We start from the raw sequence: 22640 nt of genomic DNA, 5'->3' as shown, positions 1-22640 counted from the left end.
ATTATTGCTACATTTGGGGGAATTTTTCGTTGTTCGTCTTTGCGAGATTTCCGAAATGTTATATTTTGAAAATCATGGGGGGTTATTACCCCTAGACTCCCCTCCGTGTCTACGCCCTTGAGAATTTCTCATTATCCCTCCTAAATTTGATTTTTAACATCCGATCTTGCGTCTAACGATTCCCAGGAAATGCTTGACGGTAACAATCTTTTTTCTCAATAATTTAGTTACGGATGAGTCTGGTCCCAATAATCTTATTCCGAATATAAAACAGCTCATCTTGGGATTGAAAATGGATGAAACTCATCCAAGCAGGGCACTCTGAATACGTAACGGCGATTGGATATTACGATGAAAGAGGAAATTCAGGTGGATCCGCTCTCTTGATATTGAAAATTTATTTTTGGGACTTACTCTAATGCTATTCAATCAATATATCTGGGTTGGAAGCCTGCTGAATGATTGATGATGTCTGCAGTTCTTGATCCCCCCAAAACAGTCCAATACACTACCTGGTACAGATGTCCTGGAGGGCTCCTTTGGGAATTGAAAGCTATACCCACCTTCTGAAACATTTATATTCCACACCCAAGGAAGCCTGTAATTTTACTGTGTATACTCTGAAGTACACAGGGATATTCACCGGGATGGCCTATTAGACGTTTATGGAAAACTAATCATAATTTTGTGCTGAAAGTTTGTATATTGGGGTTTGAGACAATGATCTTTCCCCCTAAAATATTTTTAGATCTCTACAACTTCCGGTTATACCGGAAACAGACTACTATTATTTTATTTCAAATGGCACACCATTATTATTGCATCCTTAGATAGCTTTTTTGACGGCAATTTCGGCAATATAGCAAGATCATTGTTTCAAACCCCAATATGCAAATTTTCAGCTCCAAACTATGATTAGTTTTCCATAGGTAAAAGTGTAATAGGCCATCCCGGCGAATCACCCTGTATTTCACAGGAATTTCGTCAATAAATCTAACATTTGTATACATTTATTCAAACAACTTCAATATGATAATCCATTCATTTCTTTGATACACGAAATTTATATCAATTGAGTTCAGGATGTCCCAAATTCGATACTCACTGAAAGCATTTCAAGAACAATAAGACTTGGAGTGAAAATCTTCAAAGACCGCGATCTCTTTTTTCAAAATAATAGGATATCAGAAAGATATCTTGATTCGAGTTACAGGACGTTTCTGAAAAATCACTGTTTCAAATATTTTGCTATATCTTGGTTTCTGTTCGAGAGATTTGAAAAATTCACAAACGTTTTTTTCAGTAATTTTATCGTTTATATGATACCCATGACAGATTACAGAAATTAATAACTGTTCCAGAGATTTAGAGGAAAATAGTGTTTATTGAATCCTATATTTTTCAACGCTGTTTACCTACATCCGATGACAACACGTTTGTGGTTTTCTCTTGGTATTGATATTTGCCAGTCCGATGTTTGGTTTAGTTAAATAGCAACAGGCAAATTTTGAAATGGATTCAATCAATAATATAATCATACGGAGTGTCCCAAGTTATCGTATACAGGCACTATCTAGCTTATTTGACAAGATATTTAAAAAATAAAAAATTGCTTCATATAACATCAAAGTACCTTCCCAATGATGTATAAAAAAGATTCGTACATTTAACATCCCTGTGGTAGCTATCCCTTACTTTCCATGTTCAAATGGCACCCCCTGTATATTGTCACTGGAAATTGCGTGTCATTCTATTTGGAATACGACGATAGCACATCCTTATATATACAGGGGGTGCCATTTGAGAATAAAAAGGGAGGGGTAGCTACCACAGGGTTGTCAAATGTAAGAACCTTTTTTGTACATCATTGGAAAGGTACTTTGATGTTAATCAAAGCAATTTATTCATTTTTTTATTATCTTGTCAAATAAGCTAGATATTGCCTGTAAACGATAACTTGGGACATCCGGTATAGAGAAGAAGAAATGAACTGGATTGTAAACAGATGACAACCGAATAATACTGATATAAAATTATCTATTAAAATATCAATATGCAGAAGTTCAGCATGTCGTGTTTAATCAGGTTCCTCGTATACTACCTTGGGAATGTGATGGCCTGTGTTCTGATTGAACAGACTCCGAGTATGCTGAGCCTGACCAGATGTCCCATTATTCATTCATCATTAACACGATGCAAAGCTATCATAATCAGGTGCTTCGCCTTATTTGATTTTGAAGTTTCCCAGAAGCTGTATCATGCACCAAAGATGTCGTCAATAATTCAAAGTACATACTTTAATTTCGCTCTCGTCAATGGCATGATATAATGCAATTGACAGGACTACTTCTTCTTGAAAGCACTCATTCAGTAAGCATTCATTGATTACGTAAAGGATAAACGGAACAAGGGAGTAGATCTTTTTTTTTTCTTGGTTGGGTGGGTAATCGAAAAAAAACCTATTCAAGTGAAAAAGAACAGTACGACTCCTTCCTTTTCGTGGATCATTTGAATGAGATCAGATCTTGCCACAAAACATCGAGAGGATATTTCTTTATGGTGAGAAAAAAAAGTCTGAATTATTTCGCGAGTTCTTCCACTTGCATGTCAGTGTTGGGAAAAAAATAGGTGATTTCTCAATGTCTGAACAACTTTAAGCATGACGACATCTTTTTGTTCGTGATCAAATTATTTATTCTATTGTCAATTGAAAGTTCTCTTGTTCTCGATAATTGAATTGACCGAATTGAAGGTAGTCTGAAATTCTGTTCATAATTTACTAGTTTAATGTTGGACATTGAAGAAAAGACTGCAATAAAAGTTTTCTAAATAACACACCAATTCCATAGAATTAATAATGTTGGATGGAAGAAATTTTCTCTGTAGGTATACATTTTCCATATGCGTGAATTAAAAGCACCCACAGGGAAAACTCTTAATTCCATTAGAGATCCCAATAAGCGATTGCTGTGGGTTAGTCCATCATTTTGATGCATCAGTATTTCCACTTTGGTGAGCTCCTTTTTGAAAAGATTTTACCTATTCGAGTTACGGTTGAGAAGTAGGAGATGCAACAGACTGAAATATAATTCAATTGAAATTTCCTAATTGAATAGTTTCATTTCAATAACTGGGAAAAACCAATGTTTTTACCCCTTTTACTGTAAAACTGAAATTTGAATTTCATATTTGCGTAATTATGTTTCCTAATTGATTCAAGCATAATATCAGATGAGAGATTATTTCATCAAATTATAGTACTCAATTTCATATTCAAATACACTTCACTAGATATTTTCATAATCTGGAACAACATCATGAAAAGCGTAAGTAGGTACTAATTTTTTCGACAGCCATTTATGAATAAATCTGAGGTGGCTTCTTGAAACAAGGGCGTAGATCTTTTTTTTTTCTTGGAGGGGGTAATCGAGAAAAATTTGCAATGAACTTCGTGAATCGCTTGGAGAAAAGTCCTTCATATGGTATATCGATGGATTCGAAATCTGGGGAAGTGAGCCCCCTATCTTGGAAACCTCAGACTGGCCATGCTGAGATTCCTGGAATAAGACCTGCAGACTCTTTGGAAAGGAGGTAGAAACATCCGAACTCATTAGTGTGCAAATGTTCAAGTTTCAAATTGCTGCATATAATGGAAGAGTTCATATTTCACGATATAAACGAATATTACTGTGACATCAGGCCAAACGTCACAGATTGTTAAGGACTTTGTTTCATTGTATGCTGTAATGCTACTTATTCAAGTTCTTCTAGGAAATTATTGAATATTTGATACAAAACCTTCCAAGCGTATTGTTCCCGTCTTCGAAGAAAAGTTTATCTCTATCAGTCTTAACGAGTTGTTGTGGTGGAAACGACGTTGGATTGTAATGAGTCAATATCTTCTCAGCTCCATACCTGAATTCTGTCAATAATTGCTATACGAAATACTAATTGCCCTATCTTGTGTATCCCGTACAGGAATTGTTATGAACTTAATAAGGGTAGGGGATATTGATACAATGAAAGCTATAGACAATGTTAGACCTCCAATGGAATGGAAACAATGAACAACTGAATGCTATTGAGATTGATCGTCTCAGAAAACGCTTTATTCTGTACATCATTAGTATTCATATATTGTCACAACCAAAAGGTATCTTTTATATGAATTCGTTTGAATTTAATCTGGATTGAGATTAGAGTTGTCGAGCTATTTTCCATTGGTTGCGTCATCCTAACCCGATATCGATGAATGGATACGTTGATATACAGAGTAGCACTAAAAATTTCTTTCTACGCTTAATTTTTGAATATTTTGTAACAAAATAATGCAAAAATCCTTCATTAGCTAGGTACAGAAATATCCAAAAATATATTTCTTAAGTTGTAATATAAGACTAGGAAAAACCGAAGATAGATTTTTTTTTCCATCAACAGGTTCTTCGAAGGGCGAACAGCCTGTGCTCTAGCTTTAGCTAGAAGATTGGCAGATGTCCATGGTACTCTATTTTCACCTGATACCGTAGGCTGAAGGTTGAGAGAACAGAATTTAATATCTCTTGGATCTGCTACAGGTTCTCTAATGGATTCAGATTATCGAAGACAATGCCTGAAATCTGCTCAAGCTCATGTAGATTAGGACATGAACGACTGGCGGAACGTTCTCTCAACAAACTAGTCTTGTTATTCATTAACTTGGATATGAATAACTTGCCAATTGAAAAGTCCCCGGTCTACCATAGTAAAACACATTTTTTTTTTGGTAAAATTCGATTTTATTATTCAACATAGTTACCTTCGAGGGTGGTATAGCGATTATAGTGATCTTCCAACTTTTCGATCCTTTTTTTGTAGTACGATTTGTCTTTCGCTTCAAAATGTGCCTTAGTTTCGGCAATTACTTCTTCATTGGCGCTGAATTTCTTCCCAGCGAGCATTCTTTTGAGATGTGAGAACAGAAAAAAGTCGCTGGGGACCAGATCTGGCGAATACGGTAGATGCAGAAACAATTTGAAGCCCAATTGAAGCAATATTTTATCAGCACACAACATTCTTTTTTTTCTATCATTTTTCAAATAACAAAAGTTGCTGCACTCACAACGCAATATCTCACAAACTAATGGTCGCACTGCTGTCAAATTTTGACACGTATCGTTTGAAGGTTGGTACTAACTAAAAATCATATGAATTTAATACTAGCACCTTCATCTGTGCATCAGACCGGGGACTTGTCAATTAGCCTAATATATATAATTTAGGGAAATAATATAAAAAAAAGCTCAAAAGCAGAAGAAACATGTATTGAATTCACGAAAAAACTACGATGCTCCGCTATAAGGAGATGGGCAAGTGTATAAGGCAGGAACTACAGAGTTGCCATACTTCCCATTCCATCCGAGGTCTCGGTATGAAACTCCGCAACCCCCTGAGAGAGGGCGCGAATTAAAATTGTTTGAGAGCGCCTCTCCAACGTGGGGCGAAAGGCTGTGACATACGTTACACATCGTTGTGGCGACTCACTGTCCCGCTCAACATTACTGATGGCTCCTGGCGTGTTAATCGAACACGCGCAACCATGTGCACCGTAGGGCGCTATTCAGATGCCCCCGTGTTGCGGTTTAACAGTGAAAGTGCCGAGTTCATGCCAAGGCTTGCTCTTCGGCCCTTATTACAGCTCGCAAGCCTTCTCTCCTCATATATTCGAAAGATGTTGTCGAGTAAAGATGAGAGTCAGGCGAATTTCTACAGATCGTTATCCCCCAATTTGGTTGTTGCAAGAGGGTTTGTTATTTTAAAAAAGATGGAAAAAAAGAAATTTCGTCTGCTGATAAAATATTGCTTTTTGTAGGAAAAAATACAGTTGAAGCAAAATCTTGGCTTGATGAAGAGTTTCCGGGGTCTGCACCAGGAGAATATACCATCATTGATTGGTATGCTGAGTTTAAACGTGGTGAAATGAGCACCGAAGACCGCGAACGCAGTGGACGCCCAAAAGAGGCTGTCACCCACGACAAATCGAAAATGTTCACAAAATAATTTTGAATGACCACAAAGTGAAGTTGATCTAGATAGCAGACATTGAGAAGATATCATCTGAACGTATACATCATATCATTCACGATTATTTGTACATGAGACAGCTGTGTGCAAAATGGGTGCCGCGCTAGCTCACAATCGATCAAAAGCAACACGTGTTAATGATTCTAAGCAGTGTTTGAAGCTGTTTAAGTGCAATAAACCTGAATTTTTGCGTCGATATGTGACAATGGATGAAATATGGCCCAATTCATTTCACTCCGGAGTCCATTTGACAGTCAGCTGAGTGGACTGCACACGATGAACCAAAGCGAGGAAAAACGCAACAGTTAACAGCAAGGTTATGGCATCAGTATTCTGGGATGCGCTAGGTATAATATTCATTGATTACCTCCAAAAGGGCCAGACCATCAACAGCGATTATTATGTAACCTTATTGGATGGTTTAATGTATGGAATCGTTAAAAAACGGCCCCATTCATAGAAAAAAGGTGCTGTTTCATCAAGTCAATGCGCCGTGTCACAAATCAATGAAAACAATGGAAAAATTGCATGAATTGGGCTTCGAATTGCTTCTGCATTCACCGTATTCGCCAGATCTGGCCCCTAGCAACTTTTTCCTGTTCTCAAACCTCAAAAGAAAGCTCGCTGGCAAGAAATTTCTTAATGAAGAAGTAATCGCCGAAACTGAGGCCTATTTTGAAGCGAAAGACAAATCGTACTACAAAAATGTTATCGCAAAGTTGAAAGATCGCTATAAACGCTGTATCGCCCTCGAAGGCAACTATGTTGAATAATTCTATATCGAATTTTGCCAAAAAAGTGTGTAAAAAAATGGTAGACCGATGACTTTTCAATTGGCCTGTTAACTATTTTCGCTGAAAATTTCTTCAAACTTTGAACGATATTCGTCATGAAAACTCAATTTTATCTTTCCATATCATGAAGCAATTAAACCTTTAAAGCAAATGCAGCTAAAATCCTCAATACACAATTTCCATATCACGATTTAACCATTCGGGCGCTGAGATTAAATGCTATCATGTTAAATCAATATGAAACAGGTCCATTAGATTTCCAATTAATATTCAATCATACATGGTGAACTGATGAGAGCAATGCCCTCCCTATTACTACAGTTTGTCAATACGCATTCGAATTTGCATCTAATTTAGAGAATTAGTCGGTCTTTGTTGGATACTGTTTGGGCTGTTTCCATCATCGATGCAGTTAGCTGTTACCGACGTTTCGGCAAGCTTTTGTCTGCCGTTTTCAGGATGGTGGTTCAGGGAAGGACTGATTATTTGGTTCTTATAAGAAATGTTTGCCAATTAGGTCTGTACTTTTTTTGAGTTCGTATTGAGGGTATAAGGGTTTGAACTTGTCTACAGAAGCAGGTAGTAGTTCAAATGCATTAGGCAGGGAAGGGGAACTCAGACTGCTCTGTATGAATTTACTGAGTCAATCTTACAAGCACTGGAGAACAAAAGCTACGTGATGGGTTTATTTTTGGATCTGACAAGGGCTTATGACTGTGTAAATCATCAGCTTTTGTTGAAGAAACTGAAGCTGTATGGGATAACTGGGGTTGTTATGTCCTGGTTGAGGTCGTATCTATCGGGAAGGTTGCAGCAGACTGTTGTTACTGAAAAAGGAGTATCTGTGAAGTCAAGGATAGGGATGGTCGAGATGGGCATTCCACAGGGAAGTATAATCGGTCCAATTTTGTTCAATATATATATTAATGACGCTCGTGAGTGTATTGTTGGACAGAATTGCTCGTTAACAAACTATGCCGATGATAAGAACATATTAATAACTGCTCAAGAAATGCAATCATTACTCAATGATTCGGATAGGATTTTTAAATTATTTTCTGAATGGACTTCAAACGAAAGACTGATTTTAAATGAAAGTAAAACGAATTGTTGCATATTCAAAACCAACAGATCTAACCTTGAGTGTCCAAATACAATAAAACTAAATGAATCTGAAATTAATATAAGTACTGAAACTAAGCTCTTAGGATTAACGATAGACTCAGTTCTATCATGGGAAGCTCATATAGAAAACCTCAATAAGAGATTGAACTCGGTTTGTTATACTTTGAGAGTTATGTCACAATATCTCGACAAAGATGGCCTGAAGATGATTTATTATTCAAATTTTGAATCCCTCGTTAGATATGGTTTAATTTTTTATGGTAGTGTCAGAGCAGTGGACAATATATTTAAGACACAGAAAAGAGCAGTCAGGACAATAAATAAACTTGATTTTAGAGCTTCATGCAGAGGTTATTTCAAGAGTAGCAATTTTCTAACAGTAATAGCGCTACACATTGAAGAGTGTATAATGTTTCTTTTCAAGAATAGAGATTACTTCAGTTCAAATTTGCCATCACATTCTCATAATAATAGAAATTGTTTATATGTATATCCAGTTCATAGATTGACTGTAACGGAGAGAGGAGCAAAGTATTCTTGCATGAAGTACTATAACAAATTGCCACCAAGAATAAGGCAAATTGATCAACAAAATAGATTCAAAAAAGAATTACACAAGTTTTTACTAGATCTTGAACCATATACAATCCATGAGTATCTCAATTCTCCAACATAGAATTTATATTTGTTTTTTTCTTTGACATATATTTCGTTCTGATTATATATATATTGTAAAAGTGTATGTGTAAGATTTTCGAAATAAATATTATTATTATTATTATTATTATTATTTTATTGTACACAGAAAATGCGATATCAACCAACTACGGAGATATACAGGGTGTAACATGAGTGACTTGCCATAGCCTAGTGGTGAATGCTGATTATCCAGACCTTCCAGAAAAGTAGCTTGTTTTGTATCCTAAGAATGTTAGTTTCGGAAATACAGGGTGATTCATGAAAATTGAACTGAATTTCTGATCTCCATAACTTGGGAATCAACAGTCCGATTTTGTTCAAATTTTGTGGGTTTATTAACTTCATACAGCGCTTCAAAACGATATATTTAATTTCAATATTTTCAGGGCAGTACTCAGATTATTTAGTTTTTTCTTCAGACTTCGAAATCTATATTTTTTACACGTTTTAGAGAAATATCGTTATTGGCATGAAAAAATTCATAATTCAGTCTAATGAATTCAATTCTCAATTCTGAGTTACGTCATTTTTGAATTTAATATCTAGTTTCAAAAGAATTCACAGTTTCATCATCAAGCATACTTCTAATTGATATTTTAAGCAGCTGAGGGTTTACAATGAAAGAAAGTTGAACAGAAAGCTATAAAATCCAAAAAATTATCAGATTACCTGATTACATTAAATATTATCACAAAAGGAATACAAACAGGGCCGTATTTCAAGAAAGTTACATAACTCTTGAATTCTCTCGTTTGCTACTTCTTTGAAAAAAGTGTGCCATTCAAAGTAAGAATTGAATTCATTAGGCTGAATTATGTATTGTTTCATTCCAATAACGATATTCCTCTAAAACGTGTAGAAAATATAGATTTCGAAGTCTAAAGGAAAAACTCAATGATCTTAGTACTGCCCTGAAAATATTGAAATTAAATTAATCGTTTTGAAGGGATGTATAAAGTGAATAAGCCCGAAAAATTTGAGCAAAATCGGACTGCTGATTCCCAAGTTATAGAGATCGAAAATTTAGGGCAATTTTCATGAATCACCCTGTATCTCCAAAACTAACAGTCTTAGGATACAAAACAAGTTACTTTTCTGAAAGGCCTGCATTCACCACTAGGCTATGGCCAGTCACTCATATTACACCCTGTATACATATATCATGTAATATGCATATTTCACCGATGAAATCATAACGTTGTGTTCCTTTTTTAAGGTAGAACTCATTGACATGCACTTCCGGGCTGATGAAAAAGAACAGTACGACCCCTTCCTTTTCGAGGATCACTTGAATGAAATCAGATCTTGCCACAAAACATCGAGAGGATATTTTTTTATGGTGAGAAAAAAAGTCTGAATTATTTCGCGAGCTCTTCGACTTGCATGTCAGTGTTGGAAAAAAACTTGCTGCTTTCTCAATGTCTGAACAACTTTGAGCATGACGACATCTTTTTTGTTCGTGATCAAATTATTCATTCTATTGCCAATTAAAAGTTCTCTTGTTCTCGATAATTGAATTGACCGAATTGAAAGTAGTCTAAAATTCTGTTCATAATTTACTAGTTTAATGTTCGACTTCGAAGAAAAGACTGCAATAAAAGTTTTCTAAATAACACACCAATTCCATAGAATTAATAATGTTGGATGGAAGAAATTTTCTCTGTAGGTATACATTTTCCATATGCGTGAATTAAAAGCACCCACAGGGAAAACTCTTAATTCCATTAGAGATCTCAATTAGCGATTGCTGTTGGTTAGTCCATCATTTTGATGCATCAGTATTTCCACTTTGGTGCGTTCCTTTTCGAAAAGATTTTACCTATTCAAGTTTCGGTTGAGAAGTAGGAGATGCAACAGACTGAAATATAATTCATTTGAAATTTCCTAATTAAATGGTTCATTTATGAATAACTGGGAAAAACCAATGTTTTTACCCCCTTTACTGAACAACTAAAATTTGAATTTCATATTTACGTAATTATGTTTCCTAATTAATAATTCAAACATAATATCAGATGAGAGATTATTTCATCAGATTATAGTATCCAATTTTGTATTCAAATACACTTCACGAGATATTTTCATAATCAGGAACAAGTTCATGAAAAGCGTAAGTAGGTACTAATTTTTTCGACAGCCATTTATGAATAAATCTGAAGTGGCCTCTTGAAAAATTATTGAAATTGACTGAACATCAGAATTAAAAATTGATATTCACTGAATGAAAGCAAAAAGGTTACTTCTTCAAAACTGTTTTTTTTTCTCATAATAACTTCTAACAAAATTTTAAAAAATCATCCAACATCTCCTTAATTTATTTCCAGCTATCTAGACTCGTTAGATATACCCAATATTGCAGTCTCTCAGCTAAATTTCATCAAGACACCTGTCAAAATTTTTAAAAAAAATAATTTTCAAGAATCTTCTTCCTTGACAATGAATTTTTCGTCGAAGAATTGCATTTTGAATCCTTAAATACAGGGTGTCATACTTTGAATTCAAAATCGTCACGTAAAATGGGAATAAAATAATAATATAAAAATTTGTTTATCCCTGTGTATCGAATATTCCTGTTGATAAATCCTTGTTTAGAGTTTGATAGGAGATCGCTATGGTCCATTCTTACCGCCCTTAACGATAGATAGCGATACATTCTCAAGTATATTGAGCAAAGCTGAGCAATTGGGCATAAATACAGAAGAATTTTCAAAATGGTATCAGGCAGAAAACGATGTATACTCTCTGGTAGACTTCAGGTAAATTAGAATCTCATTTCTTTCACTCCGATGAACAACTCATTTCCAGGGAATGCGAAGACTGGAAATTCATATCTATCAATATTTTCAATATATTTTTTCAATGTATATCGAATCTGGAGGATGACAAAAGAAAAAAGTATTCCGAGTATATGAAGTCAAACTTGGAAAGACAATTCAATTACGCTATAGGTAAGGCCTGAAAAATGCAATTGGGAAAATTATCATTCGCACTACTTATTGCAGGAATTGCTCCTGGCACTGCTCACAGTGTTCTCAACATAATAAGAAACTGGGACGGCAAAAACGATAACATCGTAAGTGAATAGTACACTTGTTTAATTTAGTTCAGCAAAAATGCCTTAAGTTGCTGCATCTGTTTCTAATTTTTTCCATTTCACTGCATCCACTTTTTATTCAAGGAATCCATTTACGAAAAAGTTCCCTTGGAATATTATGTAGAGAAATTAGATGAGTTTTGCCATAGGACTACTTCTCTTATTCCAGAAGAAAATAATTTTAGTTTTACGTAAGTTCAAATTATGCTTTTCCTGAGTTCATGTTCACATGTAAAAGATTTTGTAGTGTGCCTTGGAAACCTGGAGGACTTGATCCGGAAGCTGAAGTGCACAAACCTTACCTATCGAAATTCAAGAGTCAGATTCTGAACCATTTGAAACAAGTTATAAGTAACAATCTAGAGGAACATCCTGAACTGAAATCACGAAAAAAAATTGTGCAGGTAAAATAATGAGGCTTCGTTTCAAGTCTTGATTCAGATCTGCGTTTTAAGATATACAGGGTGATTCACCGGGATGGCCTATTAGACGTTTAAGGAGAACTAATCATAAGTTTTTGCTGAAAATTTGCATATTGGGGTTTGAGACAATGATCTTTCTCCCTAAAATTTGAAAATCTTGAGTTGTCCAAGTTCATGATCTTCTTATAAACACCCTGTACATTTTTGTTCCAAACTGCAAACAGTCTTATAATACTACGTATTTGCAGAATCGAAAAAGAAAAAAAGTCCTCATCGCCACCATTTTTTTCATAAGAATCCCATTAACTTAAGAACCGTTGAGTTTTTACCTAAGGTATGGCATATTTCCGAAATTTTCATCAAAAAAGCTATCTAATGATGCAATAATATACTGGGTGTGTCATTTGAAATAAGGAAGTAGTAGTATGTTTCCGGTATAAACGGAAGTTGTAGAGATCTGAAAATATTTTCGTAGAAAGATCCTTGTCTCAAACCATAATATGCAAATTTTCAGCAAAAAATTATGATTAGTTCTCCATAAACGTCTAATAAGCCATCATGGTGGGTCATCCTGTATGTTCATCTGCAGATTATACCGTCACGTTGATTATTCTCCTGAAAATAATTTTCCAAAATTAAAGATTGTATCGTCTGAATTTGAACATTCATGTTTGCATCATTCAGATCTTTGCATTTAAGATAACCCCACAGGTAAAAGTCCATAGATGTGATATCGGGATTGTAAAGATGCCAATTCATCTCAACCTGATCCAATTTCCAGGAAAATTCCAAGAATTGTTTGTTGCGTTGTTACATTTTGCTGGAACGATTTTTATTTAAAGCTAGAGATGTAAATTGGGTTTTTATTTGACCCCTTTTGGATATTTCCTGGATTTTTGAAACTCCTTGTATTGAACGGAATAACAGTTAATGTTTTTTTATTTCTAAATTCGGTGGAATGGTGATCAAATTGGTTTTTCAGGAAAACTTCGAGGAAAACATCACGCATCTCACACTTTGTTATAGTGAAATAAAAAAAGACTTCGCAGATTCCAACGATTTGAACAGGGTAAGACAAGTTATTGCGACTACGAATTCTCGTATATCTCCGATTATAATATACGGCAACCAAGGTTCGGGAAAGACATCATTTCTGCAAACAATTTTTCGTGAGATAGATAATTGGTCATCATGCAGAATTTTCAAGATCGTCAGGTTTGCCTCAACTACACCGCAAAGTTCCTACAATTTGGAACTGCTTCGTCTTGTATGTCAACAGATTTGTATAGCGCTTAAGTTGCCTGAAGGTTTTTTACCGAAGGACGCGTCGTTTGATCCTCTCTACGTTAATAAATGGTTCCAAAGTTTGCTACGAAACTTTGAGGAGTCAGATCAGGCTCTTGCAATATTCATCGACGATATACACTTGCTTAATACTCTTGATTTCGATGTAGTCTCTGGACTCAGTTGGCTACCTTTGACATTACCGAAAAAAGTTTTCATCTTTTGCACTTCCGGTTTGAAGATAGATGACCTTAAACTGACCGCCCAGCAGAAGGAAAAATTCAGAAATACGGATTCGTATATTGAACTTCCTGAAAATCCTCCTATAAGTGGTAAATATATGTTTCAGAAATTATTAGACTGCTAATATTAACAAATGTTCTTTCACAGATTACGTGTTACAAAAATTTTGTGATTTAGAAAAAGCCTTCAAGCAAGCAGCAATAAGGAAACTATTTTTACTCTTATCTTGTACTCAATATGGATTAACTGAACTAGAATTATTGGAAATTCTTATGCCTACAAGCAATAACGACGTGATAAACCCTGAAAATGCTGAATTCAACTTTTCAACACTTTCTTCGGTACTGAGGAAGCTTGGTTAGTTTTAATCAACTATTTTATGTTATACAACCTTTCCAGAAATCATTTTCACGGTTGATGTTTTTAAGGAACCCACACTTTTGGTTACAAGAATTGATGCTCAATTTTGATTAATTCAATTATGTTCGATGTAAATTGAGCTTTCGAAATTAATGGAAAATTGGATCCATAAATTTGGAGGATGAATGCAAATAGCAAATAATTTTATTCGACAAAGAGATTTGCCGTAAATCAATATAATATTCCAAATTTAATTTGTCCGAAGCAATTAGAAATAATATTAAATTTATTATACCCTCAAACTGTATCGTACATCATGACTCTATGTAATTTTGATTGTCGGTGAGGAATTTGCTCAATTTGATTCGAAAGCTTTGAAAATTATTGTTGGAATTTTCAAGCTAGAAAGTATTTTTCATCAACTCTCATTAAACTGAAATTTATTAGTTTGCACAAAGTAAATATATTGCATTTTTCCCAATAAAATATGTATTATTAGAAAACTTGAATTGTCACTTTGTCACTTGTTCCGTTATTATTAAAAATAGTATACAAACATGAGTTCTATCCTAATTGAATTTTATGATGCTGGAGTTTCATAAAGTTATTAAATTCTTTCCTAAATTTGTTCCTAGAATTTTTGATCATTACGTTGTGACTCTTTGACCTCATTAAGTTGATAGTCCAAGTTATATCGGATGGAAAATGTTATGTCAAAAATGAACTTTGAATTTTTCAAATCCAAAATCGATGAATTTGTATTTCGCATTCTTGTAGTTTTCGAAAAATTAGGTTTTCCAAAAGCCGCAACATTTTTCATTTGTCATAACACTATTAACAACTGAATTTTCATCTACAAGTGTTTATTTTCTCCTCCCAGGTGACCTTAAGAGGGAAAAAGTGATCAAAGGGAAATTATTAATCGACTGGAGACATAATGTGATAAAGGAACTTGTCGTAAAGCACTACCAACTTTCCCAGGATAATCTAAAGTCCACACACACCGAACTGGCCGATTTCTACTTCGATGAATTCTGTGACAAAGATGACGAATCCGAAGAAGATGACGCTCCAGGTCTGTATATTTCCTTCTAGTTATTCAGTTTCGTTTAGAACATAAATAGTTGACTCTGCTAACCAAATTTTAGCGCCTTTACTTTCCGAAATGAGAGAAACTCCTTTCAAATCAACTTTATACAGTGATGTAATATACAGCCGAAGACATATTGAAGAATTCTGGATACATTTGTTGAAAACCGGTGATACGGTCAAATTGAAGACACTCTGTATGTGCAACTATGATTTTCTGTTAGCTGCAGTAAGTTATATATAAAAAACGTCCTTAAACTTCCCTATTTGACTCTTTTATTATAGCTACAAACATTCTCGGTCAGTTATCTCAGATGCATTCTAAAACACGTTAGATGTTACTTATTGGACAGAGAAATAGAACTTGTGTATTACGCCATCAAAATGTCTACCGATATCTTAACAAGGGACACTTACCAGTTAGGTACTCAGGTAATACTACTAAAATCATTTACAATTTGATGATCTAAAAGAAGATTTCTCTCATAGTTAATAGCTTGGTTAAGACCTGTGAACGAGAAAGATGGAGGTATAATCAGTAGCCTAGTAACATCGGCGATGGCTTGGTGTGATGGTTTCACACTTCCTTTGGTCGTTCCAATGACAGACTGGTTAAAACCACCTTTACCAGATCAGTCCAAAGTGATGCACATACAGAATGTGCGCTTGGTAGAAATTTCACCATCAGGTCAACACATAGTATGTGTAACAGATGCAGATCCTCAACTATGGCATATCATGACCAGTCAAATGATTCATACTTTCAAAGGTTACAAGTTGTTGTTGAAGTAGTAAATATATTAACTAGTTCCAATTTTAGGCCATAACGGTACCATCAATTGCATGGCTATATGCAAACAATCTCAATATTTATTGACAGGTTCTGAAGATCTCAACATTATAGTGTGGGATTTGAGAACGTTAACCCTCAAGCAAAGGATAGTGGAGCATATAGCTCCAGTACTTTGCATCACCAGCGCTTTAGCTAATACTATTATTGTAAGTGGAGGTGAAGACAGCAGTATTATAATTAGTTCAATGAGTACCGCTAAAGTTTTGATGAAGATAGATCACCACAGAGGGCCTGTTAAGTCAGTCAAGACAACATCAACCGGTGATGTACTTCTATCGGCCAGTGAAGACTTCAAAGTCTGTCTCTGGTCATTAGAAACGTATTCTCTGTTGAACACTATTACATTCAGCTACCCGATAAAAACGATAGATGTCTCGGCAGACTCCGTATTTTTGCTAGCCCTGTGCAAAGATAATAATCTGTACTTGCGCACATCAGCGACAGGTACAAAGTTACATACATTGTCGGAACACAGGTCAAAGGTGAGAATTTCTTGTATGAATCATTTTGCAAATAATTTTCCCCGACGTTGGTTTTTTAGGTCACATCTATTTGTCTCACACAAGACAGCAGTAAGGCTGTTGTTGGTTGCGTAGACAGTAAACTATATATTTACAACGTTCACAGTGGTAAAGTAGAAAGAACATTATGTGATTCAAATGGAGAAGTCACATCCATCCGCCTAACAGAGAAAGATGATTTTCTTCTGAAAGGAGGTAATAACAGGTCAATTGAAAAGTCCCCGGTCTACCACAGTAAAACACAGTTTTACGGCAGAATTCGATTTTATTATTCAACATAGTTGCCTTCGAGGTCGATACAGCGATTATAGAGATTTTACAACTTTTCGATACCATTTTTGTAGTACGATTTGTCTTTCGCTTCAAATAGTTTCGGCAAATACTTCTTCATTGGCACTGAATTTGCGCATCCCAGAATACTGATGGCATAACCTTGCCAGCTAACTGTTGCGTTTTTCTTCGCTTCTTTTGGGCGTCCACTGCGTTCGTCGTCTTCGGTGCTCATTTCACCATGTTAAAACTCTGCATACCAATCAATGATGGTTGATTTTCCTGGTGCAGACCCCAGAAACACTTCATCAAGCCAAGATTTTGCTTCACCTATATTTTACCCTTCGGAAAGCAATATTTTATCAGCAACTGAAATTTTTCTTCCATCTTCTTTCAAATAACAAAAGTAGCTACACTCACAACGCAATATTTCACAAACTAATAGTCAAACTGCTGACAAATTTTGACACGTATCGTTTGAAGGTTGGTGCTAACTAAAAATCATATGGATTTAATACTAGCACCGCTATCTGTGTATTAGACCGGGGACTTTTCAATTGGTCTAAACTTCTCGTCAAAATTCGACCAAAAAGATACAATACTTTAATTTACTCTAGGAGCCAATAGAATCGTGGTCTACCCTTTTAGAGGAAATGACAATGAGAATACGAAACAGTTCTTTAAACCCAAGAAGAAGAGTCAACATCTCCATATGCATACTGGTTTCTTAACTTGTATTGACGTTTCTCGAGATGGCACACTGGCTGCAAGTGGCGGTACAGACAATTTGGTTAATGTCTGGCAGCTCAACAACCAAGAACTCACGTTTACCCTAACTGGACATACAGGGACGGTATCCACAATCAATTTTGCTCCGAATGGCACCTTCGTATGCTCAGGCTCTGAAGATAAAACGCTGAAAATTTGGTCTTTATCAGCTGGAAACTTGTTGAATACGTTCTCGGTAGGTATTTAAATCAATTTGTATTTGATGCATGATAAGCATGCACGCAAACAGCAACAGAGAAAGTATGATGAAAGGTGTATTAAGCACTCAAACTGCACGAAGGACCCTCATGCAATATGATTCATATTTCAGGGTCACCAATGTCCAGTTTCCAGTGTTTATATTTATATGGATTCGACTAGAGTTATCTCCAGTGACAAAAATGATAATATTTTCTTATGGAATGCCGATAATGGTAATATTTTGAATTCGTACCAGGGGCCTAACAAATGTATCAAAGTTACTAACACCATGAAGTACAATGTAAGTGCTAATAAAAAAATCTATGTGCTTTTATTATGTCCAAAATGTATTGATAGATAGAAAAAATACTTATAATCAATCTAATTTCGGGTTGGGGTTAGATATACATGTTTGTATTCTTTCCTGTGACTCTACTATGGGTACCAGGGTACTGTGGTGTTGAAGGAAATGAAAGAGCCGATGAACTTGCAGAAAGTGCATCAGGGTTAACACCTGCTGGACTTGAGCCTTTCTGTGGGCTATTAAAAGACGGCAATATACGGCAGCGGTCCAGAAATGGGAGTTGAATAATAGCATAACCCACTGGACTTACACTCCTGGACTTACTCAGGCCCAGAAATTCGTGACGATTTCACCTACCTACGCCAGAAAGCTCTTGAAGCTGTCACGAGCCGAGCTTCGGGTGATGGTGGGACTGCTGACGGGGCACTGTCCGTACAAACATCTTTGTACCGTATAGGAAATTCAGCAGATGAGATTTGCAGGCTCTGTGGATCAGAAGCAGAAACAGCTGAAGATATGGTATGCAAGTGTCCAGAGCTGGCTGGTCTAAGAACCATTCATATGGGAATGCCGGTCCTGGATACCCGAGAGGTAACGGCCAAGGCCCCTAAGGAGGTTGTCAGTTATATCAACGCCATTGACGACCTCTAATGAAATAATTAAAATAGCAACTCAGTGGTCCCTGCCTTATGCACCATCCATATTGATATGGAGCGTGGTGACTTTATCGTAGGACGTTTCCTAAGCGATGCCGTGCTTCATAGAATTTTGCAGCCTTCGACGCCATCTGTCGCTCTAGTAAAGGGTCACTATACAATGAATCTCCTCATCTGCTTTTTTTAACAACTGGTTTTCTTGTCACACAAAAATCTGTAACTAATCGCCAGTTACCTACAATGTGTTTTATAAGTGTGAAATCAGAATTTACTCATTATAGCAGTATTTAATTCCAGTAAAAAATTGTTATGGCCTTCTTCAACTTGCCAGTTTCTTTTCACAAGGAACCAATTTCATCGAATGTAATTTTCAGGTTGCTTCTAACGGAGATACCACCCTAAAAATCTGGGCTACAAGTGGAGATGAAAAATATGTGGTCAATCACTCTAAAGAAGTGACATGCTTTATTCTGACGATGGATTCGCAGTTTGTAATAACAGGATCCAAAGATATGTCGCTGAAAGTGTGGCAAGTCTCTGGTGGCAAACTATCACAAGTAAGTGTTAATTGTAAAATACTTCCTACATTTTTTTGTTCTCATACAGGGTTACCACGAAAAATCTTCACATTTTTTAAGGGACTTGTTATAAGTCTTGAAGTTTTATCAATCAATTGAAAAGTTCCCGGTCTACCACAGTAAAACACATTTTTTTGGCAAAATTCGATTTTATTATTTGATATAATTGCCTTCGAGGGCAATACAGCGATCTTCAAACTTTTCGATACCATTTTTGTAGTACGATTTGTCTTTCGCTTCAAAATAGGTCTCAGTTTCGGCGATTACTTCTTCATTGGCGCTAAATTTCTTTCCAGCGAGCATTCTTTTGAGGTCTGAGAACAGGAAAAAGTCGCTGGGGGCAGATCTGGCGAATACGGTGGATGCAGAAGCAATTCGAAGCCCAATTCATGTAATTTTGCCATTGTTTTCATTGATTTGTGACACGGCGCATTGTCTTGATTTTTTTCTTCAAATGAGGCCGTTTTTAACGATATCATCCTTTAAACGATTTAATAACGCTATATAATAATCGCTGTTGATGTTCTGTCCCTTTTGGAGGTAATCAACGAAGATTATACCTTGCGCATTTCAGAATACTGATGCCATAACCTTGCCAGCGGACTGTTGTGTTTTTTCTCGCTTTGGATTCGATTCATCGTGTGCAGTCCACTCAGCTGGTACTAACTAAAAATCATATGGATTTAATACTAGCACCGCCACCTGTGCATCAGACCGGGGACTTTTCAATTGGCCTAATACGTACTTGGATACTTTACAGGCAAATTTAAACGTGCAAGATTATTTTTAAAATAACTATTTTTAAGGTCCTAATGGGTCATACAGCAGCTGTTTCTTGCGTGGCAGTTTCAGTGGCAGACAAAACGCAAATCATTTCCGGTTCCTTCGATAACAATCTGATAGTTTGGGACATAAATACTGGAGCAGATCTTCATACTCTATCAGCTCATCTAAGTTATATTACTTGCGTCAAACTCTCTGGTGACGGTACTTTGGCTATATCAGGTGATAATAATTAATATGTAACTATTGTATGGGCTTATTGTTTACATGTATTGATATTTTTCAGGGTCTGATGACAAGAGCATTATAATATGGGATGCAAAGAAAGGACTACAGCTTACATCTTTGCAGCTACACTTCTCAGTTGTTTGCATAGAGCCGAACATGGATTTCTCTAGAATTGGCGTCCTTCTCAAAGATACAAAATATATGCCAATAATCTGTCTACATAATACAACTGCTAAATTCGTGAAACTTCCTACTTATGCCTCCAATGAAAAGAATGTTATGGATAGTAAGTATAAAAAAATTCTGAAAATTTTATAGAGTACCTATACTTCATTGTTTTCTCATATCTATTCTATTTTGAAGAAAAATATAGAGCTAAAATATTATCATTTCAGATGCTAAACCTTCGACTAAACGTCAAATGAAACGATTGCTGAAGAAGGAGGTATCTTTGGATACTTACACATGGCAGAAAAAATACGCGCATCTTACCTCAAATCTGGTCATACCTGCTGTGGATGAGAAATTCAAAAGACGATTTTCTATTTCTGCCAGTATGGAAGAAATATCGAAGCTTCCGCAAAATCAAGAAACGAAAAAGGTATGCATTCAGTGAGTATTGACTTTGGGACCTCCTATACAAACATTTCATCGAATTACAGGGAGTTCTCACAAAACAAGCTTCTCTTGCTCAATCTCAACACTTTGATCAGCTGGAGGCTCTGTGGAATGAGAGATCTCCGCCAAGGAGGCGTTTGCAGCAGGTGAATGTCTATCTTTTATAATTTTTATGTTTAATTTTGATTCATTTCACTCCGAAATGTTTTTTAAAAAAATGTGTTGATACACTTATAAATCCCTTAGGTCAACACATTTTTTTTTCTTGAGGAAGGCTAAAATTATTTTTTTTTATTTCTAAAAGTACTTGTGTCTTTAACATCTTAACTTTTTAGAGCTTGTCAAAGCAGTCATCACTAGCAGAATCCTACAATTCTTCAGAAGAAGATCACTTCGACAACAGTAAGTATAAAAAACATGGATGGGTGTCTTTTATGTTTCGTTCAGTGGCGTCGCAAAAATTTTGCTGCCTCTCCCTGAAATATCGTATTAACATAAAATATAACATGAATTTAACGTAAACTAGATGGACCAGAAAATCTTGGCCCCTCCTATTCTTGAATAGCTGGCGTCGCCACTGGTTTTGGTGTATGCAGTAATATAATATAATTATTTTTCAGTGTAAGGACTATTCTACTCATAGCTTAGCGCACATATATCAGATGCTGAAACCTCGGACCATTATACTCATAGTTTCCAAAATTCCCCCATGAATTCCAAATATTCTCAAAGAAAATTCCATAACCTTGCTATGATATGAATGTATGTAGATGTATATCTTGTAACAAATCCTATTTTCTCTAATCCACAACTTTTCAAGAACTTATACAGGTTTAGATTTTAGAATATGTAAATTTAAGTTTTTTAGCATGGAAAACCTTCCGATATCAAGATGGTGTCCCTTGTCGAATCAAAGATTAAATATAAAGTTTTTAACCCTACTCTCCTAGGCGTATGTGAGACCTCTGAGAAGCTTAGAACTTACTAATCATAAAAAAAAATTGAATAAAAATTACATGGTCATAAATATATAATTGAAGGTTCTTCCAATATTGAAAGGCCAATGACGCAGCGGATAATCTAAATGACAAATGCTCTGATGAGATATATTTATAGAAAATTTTGTTTGTAGCTGGAATATTTAGATGAATGTACCTCAATATTATAACATCGTTCCTACTAGATGGTACAGAGTGTTCATTACCCTGAAGCATTATTTTTAGAGGTCCCCTTCTTTATGCATTTCCAATTGATTGATCTCGTTAAATTGTTAGCATGTACTCCTTCGATGGAACAACGAAGACTGTTGCTTTTCTCTCTCATAACACTTGAATCGAAATTTCTCAAAAAAAAAATGTTAATCGACTGCATTAACTTATCCTTAGTCCTATTATTAACAAGAAATATGAAGAATTCTGTTATTGACTGTAGAATGTGTACCAGTTATTGTGATTTATCTCAATTTAGCTCACAATGTTCTATTGAGTGTTACCAAGTTTCCATAAATTATGTTAAATTAATAAATTAGTTACCATGTCAGAAAATTGAATAAAAAAAACTATGTTGAAGGTATTTCAACCGAGCCTGAATATACAGAAATTTTTTTAATCCCACAAAAAACATCAATTTAGGATCAAAATCTATGTGACCCATGCAGTCAAGCCAGAAAAGAAAAAAAATAAACTCAATG

The 22640-nt window shown here is 35.5% G+C and overlaps 1 protein-coding gene across 4 annotated transcripts in view; it reads left to right on the top strand.

Annotated features, from left to right (window-relative positions):
- The window catches only part of LOC123686707 (NACHT and WD repeat domain-containing protein 2), a 72681-nt gene that overhangs the window by 45111 nt on the left and 4930 nt on the right, over nucleotides 1-22640 (top strand). For 2 of the 4 annotated variants that reach the window (XM_045626942.1, XM_045626941.1), the window contains exons 4-26: nucleotides 9895-10017; nucleotides 11271-11434; nucleotides 11484-11626; nucleotides 11681-11751; nucleotides 11857-11963; nucleotides 12020-12176; nucleotides 13177-13810; nucleotides 13869-14078; nucleotides 14962-15156; nucleotides 15230-15399; nucleotides 15456-15602; nucleotides 15660-15939; nucleotides 15991-16505; nucleotides 16565-16739; nucleotides 17432-17778; nucleotides 17914-18084; nucleotides 19118-19300; nucleotides 20128-20326; nucleotides 20391-20618; nucleotides 20728-20933; nucleotides 20995-21096; nucleotides 21286-21352; nucleotides 22083-22639. In XM_045626942.1, coding sequence (XP_045482898.1) covers nucleotides 9895-10017; nucleotides 11271-11434; nucleotides 11484-11626; nucleotides 11681-11751; nucleotides 11857-11963; nucleotides 12020-12176; nucleotides 13177-13810; nucleotides 13869-14078; nucleotides 14962-15156; nucleotides 15230-15399; nucleotides 15456-15602; nucleotides 15660-15939; nucleotides 15991-16505; nucleotides 16565-16739; nucleotides 17432-17778; nucleotides 17914-18084; nucleotides 19118-19300; nucleotides 20128-20326; nucleotides 20391-20618; nucleotides 20728-20933; nucleotides 20995-21096; nucleotides 21286-21352; nucleotides 22083-22099 — 4611 coding nt within the window. In that variant the 3' untranslated portion in view covers nucleotides 22100-22639. Of the gene's footprint in view, nucleotides 1-9894; nucleotides 10018-11270; nucleotides 11435-11483; nucleotides 11627-11680; nucleotides 11752-11856; nucleotides 11964-12019; nucleotides 12177-13176; nucleotides 13811-13868; nucleotides 14079-14961; nucleotides 15157-15229; nucleotides 15400-15455; nucleotides 15603-15659; nucleotides 15940-15990; nucleotides 16506-16564; nucleotides 16740-17431; nucleotides 17779-17913; nucleotides 18085-19117; nucleotides 19301-20127; nucleotides 20327-20390; nucleotides 20619-20727; nucleotides 20934-20994; nucleotides 21097-21285; nucleotides 21353-21570; nucleotide 22640 lie in introns of those variants that run through there. The other 2 variants (XM_045626944.1, XM_045626943.1) reach the window with 2 other exon arrangements.

Source organism: Harmonia axyridis, chromosome X (genome assembly GCF_914767665.1).
Source record: "Harmonia axyridis chromosome X, icHarAxyr1.1, whole genome shotgun sequence".
Lineage (NCBI taxonomy): Eukaryota > Metazoa > Arthropoda > Insecta > Coleoptera > Coccinellidae > Harmonia > Harmonia axyridis.
This window is presented reverse-complemented; position numbering and strand designations above follow the sequence as displayed.